General features: G+C 45.9%; 1 protein-coding gene across 1 annotated transcript in view; it reads right to left on the bottom strand.

Moving 5' to 3' along the window:
• LOC117523796 (echinoderm microtubule-associated protein-like 6) overlaps positions 1-12,715 on the bottom strand; it is a 135,963-nt gene that overhangs the window by 64,306 nt on the left and 58,942 nt on the right. Inside the window, exons 8-14 of the mRNA XM_034185408.1 lie at positions 10,580-10,721; positions 8,768-8,882; positions 8,005-8,217; positions 5,647-5,814; positions 4,558-4,664; positions 3,884-4,002; positions 2,442-2,628 (exon numbers count right to left, since the gene is read on the bottom strand). Coding sequence (XP_034041299.1) covers positions 2,442-2,628; positions 3,884-4,002; positions 4,558-4,664; positions 5,647-5,814; positions 8,005-8,217; positions 8,768-8,882; positions 10,580-10,721 — 1,051 coding nt within the window. The remainder of the gene's footprint in view (positions 1-2,441; positions 2,629-3,883; positions 4,003-4,557; positions 4,665-5,646; positions 5,815-8,004; positions 8,218-8,767; positions 8,883-10,579; positions 10,722-12,715) is intronic.

The raw sequence follows: 12,715 nt of genomic DNA, 5'->3' as shown, positions 1-12,715 counted from the left end.
GGTGTACACATGATGTAAATTATGTCAGCTGTTAAAATCAGCAAGTGTCCAGTTTGCTGGTACAAACCCACAGACATCCTGTTTCATGAGAAACCAGAAACAGTTTCCACGTGGTTTAAGAAAAACTAAGTCTATTGTTAATCATTTCTTTAGTTTCATGCACCTGTCTGGTGTGTGTGAGTGTTGTTATGGTCTCTCCTTGTGTGAGTGGTGTTATGGTGTTCCCTCCTGTGAGCGTTATCATCTCTCCTCGTGTGAGCAGTGTTATGGTTTCTCCCTGTGTGAGTGGTGTTATGGTCTTCCCCCTGTGAGCAGTGTTATGGTCTCTCGCTGTGTGAGCAGTTTTATGATCTCTCCCCATGTGATAAATGTTATGATCTCTCCCTGTGTGAGTGTTATTATGGTCTCTCCCCCTGTGAGCGTTGTTATGGTCTCTCCTCCTGCGAGCGTTGTTACGGTCTCTCCCCCTGTGAGCGTTGTTATGGTCTCTCCCCCTGTGAGCATTATTATGGTCTCTCCCTGTATGAGTGTTATTATGGTTTCTCCCCCTGTGAGCGTTGTTATGGTATCTCCTCCTGCGAGCGTTGTTACGGTCTCTCCTCCTGTGAGCGTTGTTATGGTCTCTCCCCCTGTGAGCATTATTATGGTCTCTCCCTGTGTGAGTGTTATTATGGTCTCTCCCCCTGTGAGCGTTGTTATGGTCTCTCCTCCTGCGAGCGTTGTTACGGTCTCTCCCCCTGTGAGCGTTGTTATGGTCTCTCCCCCTGTGAGCATTATTATGGTCTCTCCCTGTATGAGTGTTATTATGGTTTCTCCCCCTGTGAGCGTTGTTATGGTATCTCCTCCTGCGAGCGTTGTTACGGTCTCTCCTCCTGTGAGCGTTGTTATGGTCTCTCCCCCTGTGAGCATTATTATGGTCTCTCCCTGTATGAGTGTTATTATGGTTTCTCCCCCTGTGAGCGTTGTTATGGTATCTCCTCCTGCGAGCGTTGTTACGGTCTCTCCTCCTGTGAGCGTTGTTATGGTCTCTCCCCCTGTGAGCATTATTATGGTCTCTCCCTGTATGAGTGTTATTATGGTTTCTCCCCCTGTGAGCGTTGTTATGGTATCTCCTCCTGCGAGCGTTGTTACGGTCTCTCCTCCTGTGAGCGTTGTTATGGTCTCTCCCCCTGTGAGCATTATTATGGTCTCTCCCTGTGTGAGTGTTATTATGGTCTCTCCCCCTGTGAGCGTTGTTATGGTCTCTCCTCCTGCGAGCGTTGTTACGTTCTCTCCCCCTGTGAGCGTTGTTATGGTCTCTCCCCCTGTGAGCATTATTATGGTCTTTCTCCCGTGAGGGTTATTATGGTCTTTCTCCCTGTGAGGGTTATTATGGTCTCTCCCCCTGTGAGCGATATTATCGTCTCTTGCCGTGTGAGCGTTGTTATGGTCTCTCCCCTGTGAGCGTTGTTATGGTCTCTCCCCTGTGAGCGTTGTTATGGTCTCTCCCCGTGTGAGCGTTGTTATAGTCTCTTGCCCTGTGAGCATTGTTATGGTCTCTCCTTGTGTGACTGCTGTTATGGTCTCTTCCCGTGTGAGTGTTATTTCGGTCTCTCGCCCTGTGAGAGTTGTTATGGTCTCTCCTTGTGTGACTGCTGTTATGGTCTCTCGCCCTGTGAGCATTGTTATGGTCTCTCCCCCTGTGAGTGTTGTTATGGTCTCTCCCCCTGTGAGTGTTGTTATGGTCTCTCCTTGTGTGACTGCTGTTATGGTCTCTTGCCCTGTGAGTGTTGTTATGGTCTCTCCCCCTGTGAGCGTTGTTATGGTCTCTTGCCCTGTGAGCGTTGTTATGGTCTCTCCCCGTGTGAGCGTTATTATAGTCTCTTGCCCTGTGAGCATTGTTATGGTCTCTCCTTGTGTGACTGCTGTTATGGTCTCTTCCCGTGTGAGTGTTATTTCGGTCTCTCGCCCTGTTAGCATTGTTATGGTCTCTCCCCCTGTGAGTGTTGTTATGGTCTCTCCCCGTGTGAGCGTTGTTATGGTCTCTCCTTGTGTGACTGCTATTATGGTCTCTTGCCCTGTGAGTGTTGTTATGGTCTCTCCCCCTGTGAGCATTGTTATGGTCTCTCCCCCTGTGAGTGTTGTTATGGTATTCCCCTGTGAGCGTTGTTGTGGTCGCTTCCCTGTGAGTGTTGTTGTGGTCTCTCCTTGTGTAACTGCTGTTATGGTCTCTCCCCGTGTGAGCGTTGTTATGGTATTCCCCTGTGAGCGTTGTTGTGGTCGCTTCCCTGTGAGCATTGTTATGGTCTCTCCTTGTGTGACTGCTGTTATGGTCTCTTCCCGTGTGAGTGTTATTACGGTCTCTCGCCCTGTGAGTGTTGTTATGGTCTCTCCTTGGATGTGTGCATCCGTCTGGTGTCTCTTGTCTGTATGTGGTATGGTTGTGGTGGTATTGCAAACACCTGTCCGGTGGCAGCAAAATCCTTCAGTGGGTGGATGCTGAGGCTCAGGATGTCATCATCGTGCCCGAGGTAGAAGCGCTGGCTGTGGAGCTGCCGGTTGTAAACCACACCCACCGCCGCCACATGGTACAGCACCTCACCACCCTGGCTGTAGAACAAATTGTTCCTGCAGTCGTAACCACGGTAACTACACACACACACACACACACACACAAATTTGATTAAATTCTCACTTTTTCAAAGATCAACAACTTATTTCATCCTCAGTTCTCAGTGAGCATCAACCAGGACTGACGATATAAGGCGGTGGAAAGAACACTTCGAGGATCTCCTCATCCTTACTGACATGCCCTCCTTTTTGAGGAGGCAGGGATGGAAGACTCTGGCAAATCTGGTGCCATCATCACAGGGAAAGTCATTGAGGTACTCAAAAAAACTTCAGGGGCAGCTGAGATCTGCCCTGAGATGCTGACCTCTGGATGTTGTTGGGCTGTCATGGCTGACACACCTATACAGCATTGCATGGAGGTCGGGGACAGTACCTCTGGACTGGCAAACTGGGATGGTGGTTCACATCTTTAAAAAGGGTACCAAAGAGTGGGCTCCAATTATAAAGGAATCACATCTCTTAGCCTCCCTGGGAAAGCCTATGCCAGGGTACTAGAGAGGAGACTTAGATTGTTAGTCAAACCCCAGATTCAGGCTTCCATCCTGGTCGCGGAACAGTAGTCCAGCTCTTTACCCTCGCAAGGATATTAGAAGGGTCAACATGTGATCCAGTCTCTATATGACCAAAGTAGGAGCTGTGGCCGCATTCTTTGCATTACAATCGGACCTATTCCCGGTGGGTGTTGGACTCCATCAGGGCTGACCCTTGGCACCTGTCCTGTTCATGATGTTCATAGATGGGATTTCAAGGTGCAGTCAAGGATTGGAGGGTGTCCAGTTTGGTGACCTCAGAGTTGCATGTCTGCTTTTTGCTGACCATGTGATTTTGTTGGCTTCATCAGGCAGTGACCTCCGATGCACACTGAGCAGGTTTGAGTTACAGTGACCAAGAATCAGCACCTCCAAATCAGAGACTATTGGGGGGGGGGGGTGTTGGGGTAATTTTTCATGCGAGAATGATAGATGGATTGGGGCAGCATCTGATGTTTCACAGACGCTGTACCATACCATGGATTTACGCTCCTGTCCTCATCTATGGTCATGAACTTTGGGTAATGACTGAAAGAATAAGATTGCGGATACAAAATTCCCTCAGGAGACAATAAGAAAAAGTCCACAGGTGAAAAAAGTGGGACAAATAATTTAAGGCTCACGCTCAGAGAGATGACACCATCAGACACCTGACATAATCAGAGGGATTGCGTCATCAGACACATGACATCATCAGATGGATGATGACATATTTTCTTTTCTGACACAGAGCATCGTGTTACCCGTGCACAAACTTCAGTCGGAGGCCTTGGTCTGGTCCTTGCTGTCGCTTCAGAGAGCCGACCTGCTGCTTCTTCTGTCGGCTCTCCTGTCGCAGCCGAGGAAGATCTTCCTTATAGACCTACAAACAAACAAACAAACAAACCAAAACCCCAAAATCAATAATTCGAGCAACAGTCACGAGGTTGTGAGTTTGTGTCTGTGAGGACTGGGGCTGATGGGAAACCTTCAGCCACCTCAAACAAATGACCCATTCCACATCACTCCGCTGATGGAAATGATTCACGTTTCCTGTCTGAGACGTAGAGTTTGAATTAATTAAGGATACAAAAAAAAACTATTTCCAGCCTTCAATCAGTTTGAAGAAACTAAAACATGAACCTTTCTTCTGCAGATTTATCACCAAACAACATGCTGCTGCCGCTTTAGCAGTTGTCACGACGACGTCTGTCAGGCAGTGGCTGGTGCTACAGAAAAGACATCTTTTGAAAATTGTCATGGCGACTACACAGACACGCTGAAAAACACAAAACAAAAAGTGCTAATCGAACAGAACGAGCGAACACAGTCAATAGGAAAAACAACGCCGTCCAACTGGGCAGAGGTTTGCTCAGGGACTGTGGGTCACCATGGCAACCACCCAGCAGGTCAGACGTCACGGTCGTGGGGGTTGTACCTGTCTGTCGTAGTTGATCTGTGTTTCCTGTTCGATATCGGTGTCGAGCTCGGGGACGTCCGACACGTCGCTGTCCGACTCCTCGCTGTTCGAGTCTCCGTGACTGTCTACAGGATGCAGAGAGTCCATGTCAGTTATTTGACCACAAAGCATAAAAACTGGAAAAACATCACAGACTCTTGAATAATTCAAAAGCAGTCGTGCAGCAGCAGAAAACAAGGACAGAAAACCTGCCAACATCACCAGGATACTCAAACCGTCAACAAGTCCACTCCTCTAACTCTTCCTGCGGGACACCATGGCCTTCCCAAGCCAGGTAGGAGATATAATCCCTCCAGCGTGTCCTGGGTCTTCCCCGGGGCCTGGATCCTGGAACTTCTCATCCTGTTCAGGAGTGTAAGCCCAGATACTCTGCTTCAATCCATGACCTCGTTTTTTCAGTAAATTCCCAAAGTAGATGAGACATCAACTGATACATCGCAAGTCCCATCTTCTGGTTCAGCTCTTTCTTCAGCACAATAGTCCAGTCCAGCATCTGTAGGACCTCCGACACAGCTCCAGTCAGTCATCTCAAGCACCGTCTCATCACCACATGTGTACAAGCTTCCAAGATACCTGAACTCCTTTATTTGGGGCAATAACATCAGAGATAACTTAAGAAGATCTGGTCAGCCAAAACATTTTCACAATAAACCGTGAAGCTTACCGGGGAAAATGTTGGACTGCTGGGAACATCTGGTATTTTCAGAAAGCCCCTTAAAGCCTACTTATGAACACATGGTACCCTTTCATGAATATTTAGATCTCTTACAAGGACCAGTAAGAACTTAGAAAACCTGGAACCACTACAGGATTCTTGGAACTATCTCAAGGATCTAGACAACCTCATGGAAATTTAGAACCACTTTGGAGAACTTTCACAGGCAAATTCAAGGACCCGTACCTCTGGAATTCAGTCACGGAATCATGAAGCCAATCAGAGTCGACTCTGTGCTTTTGTCTTTTCAAACATTCTACTCTGCTTATTTCTCATCCACTTTCATTCAGTATTTTGTAATCAGGTGTGACTCCACTTTATGATTCTTCTACCTGGAATGCTGACGTCCAGACCTCCATTCATGACTCCGTCTGGTACGAACCTCCACTGGAAGAGGGCGTGGTCTGCCCCGCCTGTGGTCAGCACCCACTGCAGGTCATGTGACCAGCGAACATTGGTCACATGGGCTGAGTGACCGATATACTTCTTGAATTTGGCTCCTTTGAAGAAATAAATCAGAGAGACTTTGGACTAAAACAAGCAGGATTTTCAAAAAGCTGCATGACCTGAAAGTATGGAAGAGTTTCTCCGTCACAAAATACACACGGACAAAAAACACAAGACACACAGATGAATGTGAGCGGAGCCGAGAGTTCACTGTGATGCCAACAACAACAACAAGGCAAAGTCAAAGTTACAACATAATGAGAAAAGTCGTATGAGCAAGAAGGTGTCAGTTCATCCTTTGACTGGTTACAGTCAGAGGAGGGAAAAGTGTCATCGTTATGATCCACCTAGGAGGAGGAGAAATCAGACAGAGGAAGAGTCAGGAGGAGGGGTCAGTAGTAGGAGGAGTAGTCAGGAAGAGGAGTCAGTAGGAGGAAGAGGAATCGGGAAGAGGAAGAGTCAGGAGGAGGGGTCAGTAGTAGGAGGAGTAGTCAGGAAGAGGAGTTAGTAGGAAGAGGAGTCAGTAGGAGGAGGAGGAGGAGTCGGGAAGAGGAAGAGTCAGGAGGAGGAGGAGTGAGGAGGAGTCAGAGTCGGAAGGAGGGGTCAGGATAAGGAAGGGTCAGGAAGAGGAAGGGTCAGGAGAAAAAGTCAGTAGTAGGAGGAGGAGTAAGGAAGAGGAAGTGTTAGGAGGAGGAGAAAGAGTCAGGAGGAGGGGTCAGGAAGAGGAAGAGTCAGGAGGAGGAGCAAGGAGGAGGAAGAGTCAAGAGGAAGGGTTCAGGAAGAGGAAGAGTCAGCAGGAGGAGACAGTAGGAGGAGGAGGAGTCGGGAAGAGGAAGAGTCAGGAGGTGGAGGAAGAGTCAGGAAGAGGGACCAGCAGAAGGAAGAGTCAGGAGGAGGAAGAGTCAGGAGGAGGGGTCGGGAAGAGGAAGGGTCAGGAGGAAGAGACAGGAGGAGGAGTCAGGAAGAGAAGGAGTCCAGAGGAGGAGTCAGAGTGAGGTCCCAGGAGGATGAGTCATGAGTAGGAGGAGTCAGGAAGAGGCTGTAGGGGATTTTCTTGCTGATGGATCCCCTCCCGTTAATTTGATGTGGGGAACGTACTTGGAGACTCAAAGACTGACAGGCGACGGACTTAAAAAACCAGCTGCTGTATTAAAAATATGCCCATGTTGAACAAGAGAGTCATCATTTACAGCGCTGGGAGCTTGACAAGACGTCTCATGCACTGCTGAGGCTATAGCTGCTCTTAAGCCTGTCCTGGCCCCACCCCCAGGTGGGCGGGTCTGGCCCTGCTGGGTGGATCGGTGGAGCTATGTGATTGGGTGAAAACTGTTGCATTTGACATTTATATGTGGTGACTGCTCATGTTGTATTATCTGAAACAGTAAGTCTGAAAGTAAAACTGTGTTTTGTCTGTGTCGCGTGTGAAGCAAAAGAATAGTACGCGTTTCTCCCGGTAACCAGCATGGCGTCCCAGAGGAAATATGAAGCTATCAAAGTAGCAAAATGGCCAAGAGATATACTGCCCAAGAAGGTGTCAAGAGGAGGAGTCATGAGAAGGAGGAGTCCGCAGGAGTCAGATGGAAGAAGAGTTGGGAGGAAAAGTCAGGAGACGGAGTCCAGAGGAGGTATCACAAGCAGGAGTCAGGACCAGGAGTCACAACAAGGTGTCAGGAAGAGGAATCAGAAGCAGGAATCAGGGGGAGGTGTCAGGAGGAGGAGTCACGAGGGCGATGCATCAGCAGGAGGAGGAGTCTGGAGGAGGAGGAGGAGTCAGGAAGTGGCCTCAGGTGGAGGAGTCAGGAAGAAGAGTCAGTAGTAGTAGTAGGAGTCAGGAAGAGGTGTTAGGAGGAGGAGGAGTCAGGAGCAGGAGTCAGTTTGAGATGTCAGGAGGATGAGTGATGAGGGGGAAGAGTCCGCAGGAGTCAGGAGGAGGAAAAGTCAGGAGGAAAATGAAGTATCAGGAGGATGTATCAGGAGGAGGAGTCAGGAAGGGGTGTCAGGAGGAGGAGTCCAGAGGAGGAATCAGGACAAGGAGTCAGGAGCAGAAAGAATTAGGATCAGGAGGATGTGTCAGGAGGAGGCTGAATCAGGAAGAGGCATCAGGTAGAGAAATCATGAGGAGGCAAAGGAGTCCAGAGGATGAATCAGGAGGATGAGTCAAGAGGAGTTGGAGTCAGACGTTGTGCGTATGGTATATCATGTAAACTGAGACTGTCAGTGGGAGGTCGTTGGAGGTCGCTGACCTTTCCTCAGACAGGGGAAGCGGTAGAGTTTAACCAGGCCGAGGTCGTCCCCGGTAACCACCACAGCCGCCGCCTGGTTAGCAGCCACAGCGTTAACCTCAGACTGCTGTGAGTATTTAGGCCAGATCCCATTGACCTCTGAACCCAGGACACAGCTCCAGGAGGCCCACTGCTGACCTTTGACCTCCTCCTTACTAACAACCAGCTTCCCCACTGCAGAAGAAGAGCAGTAAAAGAAGGAGACGCCGCTTTAACTTCTAATCCTTAATTCACCTTTTGTATTGTTTAGATAATTTTATTTTTCTGTTGACGTTCATTATTTTTAAAAAACAACAACAAAAACAAATTTTTGAACATTTTGCTGATGAGACTCAAAGGACACGTGGACGATGCAGACTTTTATCTTTGAGCCTGAAGCTTTGTGTCTTTCTGTTCGACCTTCTCCTCTTTTTTGTGTCCATCTTTCATTCTCTCCTTTTTTATAATCCTTCCTTTTCTTTTGAGCTTTGCATAAGCTTCCTTCCTTCCTTCCTTCCTTCCTTCCTTCCTTCCTTCTACCCACTTTATTATTAATTTTTATTCCTTATTCTTGCCTCACTGATGTCTTTCCTTTCATCCTTTCCATTCTTCATCCTTTCTTCCTGCGGTTTTTGAATCCACGTGTTGTTAGATGCTGTGTGACGCTGTGTGACATCGTGTTCTGCTTTATCTGACGCTTCCGGCGTCATTCGACCACGATGGGGGCGTGGCCAAGGATGCTCACTGGGCATTCGGTAGAAGAGTCGTCCTCCGGCTCCATCGTTGGTCTGCAGGATTTTTCCGTCCACGGTCCAGTCCAGGTGGGTGATGAAGCTGGTGGATTTAGCGCACTCTCCGACCTGCAGCCAGGAAGCAGAAATAATCCCTTTATGTCTGAGAAAATTAATCTGTCCACAAATATAAAAAAAGGAATAAAAGAAAAAAAAAAACACTTGAGTGTCCCTCAGAGTTAAATGCACACAGAATGAGAGACAGAATTCAGGCGTCACATAATGCCATGCTAATGGGCTAATGTTAGCATGAGCTGAGCACCTCCATTATGAGCAGCAGGATTTATAATGTGCTAAAAAACATACTTAGAGTTTCAGTTTGGTTTAGAAAAATCTTACTGCCTCAAAGAATTTTGAAAGATTATTGTTACTATTTTGTTGCCCATTCGCCTTATTGAGATATCCCATAATCCCTTGCGTGCCAGAGAGTTGCTGCTGTCTAAACAACATGGAAAAACCACACGACAACAATCACAAATGAACATTATACAACCAAAATGTTAAATGTTAATTTTATGCCTTTCATCACGTTAATAAGAGACTGCTGCAAAACCTGCTAAAACAAATATTCCGAAAAATCTCTGTCTGCTACATTTAACCTGTGTGGAACTTCATCAATGCAAACCAAATTTTACACATCTTATATATTTTAATCTGGAACACACAGTGTTGTAAAGACAATAATCAGGATGTTAAAGAGCAAACTTCACTTTCCCCCCGAACGACATGAAGAGGAAGCGATCACGGCTCACAGTGAAAATAACGGAGAAACAACCTGAGCTTCTCACATGTTTACATAAAACAAACACAATAACAATGTCTAAAACCCAGTTAATATATTCACCAGAGCTTTCGGCACGATATACAAAGAGTTTTATGTTGCGATGTTCACGCTGTTGTCCGTGTGCAGCCTGATCAGAGCGTCTCAATGCGTTTCTCAGTGTTTCAGACATCTCATTGTGCAGTTACTGCTCTGAAATTTTGCGAGATTTGAAATCTCAACAGGGTGAATAGTTTCAAAAATGTCACGTGATAAAAAGTGATTCTGGCTGTCAGCTCGGCTCAGTTCTGGTCAAGAGAAAATGCTGCGTTTATTGTCTTTTTCCTGGTTCTCTCCCTCATCCCCAACCAGTCCCAGCAGAAGACTGCCCCTCCCTGAGCCTGGTTCTGCTGGAGGTTTCTTCCTGTTAAAAGGGAGTTTTTCCTTCCCACTGTAGCCAAGTGCTTGCTCACAGGGGGTCGTTTTGACCGTTGGGGTTTTACATAATTATTGTATGGCCTTGCCTTACAATATAAAGCGCCTTGGGGCAACTGTTTGTTGTGATTTGGCGCTATATAAAAAAATTGATTGATTGATTGATTGATTGATTGCATCAACTGGCTGAACAGCGCTTGCATTTAATACATCTTTTCATGAAAGTGATGCATTTAAGGAACATCTCCGAATGTCCAATTTAAAACCAATTTCACAGTGACCTCTGGGGTGTGTGCCTGTGTGTGTGTGTTTGTGTGTGTGTGTGTGTAGTGATTCATTTTTCCATCTCTGCGATTTTTATATTCACACATTTATGTTGATTTTTTTTAACAAATTTGTGATACATCCATGTTGATTTCTGTCCATGAATCTGAACAAAATGATAATAATTTAGACTAAACACTATTAAATGATTGAGGTGGAACCAGGAACTAAATCAGTTCTTGTTTAAAGTTGAGGTCACAGGTCAAATGACATGTTTTCAGCTCCAGCTGTTTGTTTCTGTTTTTACCTTTTTGTATCTCTGAGCGACAGCGTAGACGTCCACGAGGCCGTCGTTAGAGCCAACGGCAAGATACGCCCCATCTGGTGAGAACTTCATCTCATGGATCACCTCCTTCCTGTCCTTAATGTGGACCACCTCTGTCATGTCCCTGAGAGGGAGGACACAAGACCCGGGACACATTCAGAGCCTGGATGGGTTTTTTTGGGTTTAAGCAGGAGGTGTCAGAAAAGTTACCTCACCCCTTACCCTTACCCCCCTTACCCCTCACCCCACCACCACACACACACACACACACACACACACACACACACACACACACACACACACACACACACACACACACACACACACACACACACACACATTTAAAACATTTAAATCAGGTGTTTGGAAATACTTTGGCTTATTAAAAAAGATGGGAAACTTGACAAGGCGCAGGTGGTTTGTAAAGAACGCCGTGCTGCAAAACCATACGGCTGCTCCACTCGGATTCCTCACACTGTAAACCGAGTGCCGGCAAAACTGGTGAGAAACGTATCTCAGATCACTTTTGCCAAGGCGGTACTCTGTCAGTGAGTGACTCACTTTAAGTCACTCAGTGAGAGTGATGTTGTCCTACTGTTTACGTTTTGACAGCGTGATGAAGCAGGTTCCACATCTGGTAAATTTACTGTTTATAAAGAGTAAAACAAATCCTCTGCCTCTAGTCGAATCAGAAGAAGAAGAAGAATACCACAGTACCATACTGAATTGCAGCTTCTTATTTTCTATTTAAATTTTTGGTATAATTTCTTTGCATCATGTTGAATCGAACCAAATCACATTGTGAGGAACTGAATCACCATCAAATACATTTCAATTGCATCAAATCAGGAATGGGGTGAATCGTATCACATCGTATCATCATCTATCGCTATATGTAGGTGATGGTCTAGTGGTTAAGATGTTGGGCTTGAGTCCAGAGATCATGTCCCGTTTGACTGGAAAATCACTAAGGGCCCTTGGGCAAGGCCTTTAATCCCCTAGTTGCTCCTGGTGTGTAGTGAGCGCCTTGTATGGCAGCACCCTGACATCAGGGTGAATGTGAGGCATAATTGTAAAGCACTTTGAGCGTCTGATGCAGATGGAAAAGAGCTATATAAATGCAGTCATTTACCATGTATTGTATCGCTGGTGTATCAAGGAGCGTATCGAATTGCTGTCAGTGATGAGATTCACATGTCTACTTTGAACCCTACAATTTGATGATGATTACATGAAGTGGGCGTGCCTCATCATGCAAACAACACTTGACATATCCAGTGAACAAAGGCAAAACTTTCATACATCATTACCTGTGGTCTAGTTTGAAGATAGTCACTCTACATGTCTGAATTGACAGATGGACTCACTCTTTCATGTAGTGTTTAATTTCTTTTTATACAGGGTCCATCTTTACTATTCATTTTAATTTTTTCAAAATAATACTTATGGTATCTGTTCATGTTACTCATACACCAATAATTACATTTGTTCACCTCTAGGTGGCAGTATAATAGAGGAAAAATCACTTTGGGCTTAAAGGAGAGTTGCAAAAATCAGTCCACATTCAAAATGCCTTCACATATTCTTTTACATGTACTGAATGTTCTGCAGGTGGCTACACCCATTTCTGCCTTTTAACTTTTATGCAAAATTGCAGCAAATGTAAAACCAACCTCTGCCTTGATCTTGAGTCTCATCTGCACCAAGAGTTGGACAGACATTCAGTGGACAATCAGGGCATTATGTTATTAAGATGAGCTTGAAACTCAAAAGAAAATCCACTGCAGGTAGCAGTCACGCCAGGAAAGCTTCAAAAAGTAAGTCCAATAAAAACAAAAAACATGGACCAATGACGGACAAATGAACAAAAAGCTGCTTGCCAAATTTAATAGAGGTCAGTCACAAGTTAGTGCCACAAAGGGGAAAGTAATAATGTGAATTTATGTGCATAGAAAAGCATAAAATTCATACTGTGCATGTGGAAAGTATTCACAGTGCTTAATTTTTTCCACATTTTGTTGTACAACCTTATTCCAACATGAATGAAATTAATTTTTTGTCAAAATTTCACACACAACACCCCATAATGACAATGTGAAAAAAGTTGTGTGTTTTTAA

This window comes from Thalassophryne amazonica, chromosome 13, assembly GCF_902500255.1.
Source record: "Thalassophryne amazonica chromosome 13, fThaAma1.1, whole genome shotgun sequence".
In the NCBI taxonomy this organism is placed as follows: Eukaryota; Metazoa; Chordata; class Actinopteri; order Batrachoidiformes; family Batrachoididae; genus Thalassophryne; species Thalassophryne amazonica.
This window is presented reverse-complemented; position numbering and strand designations above follow the sequence as displayed.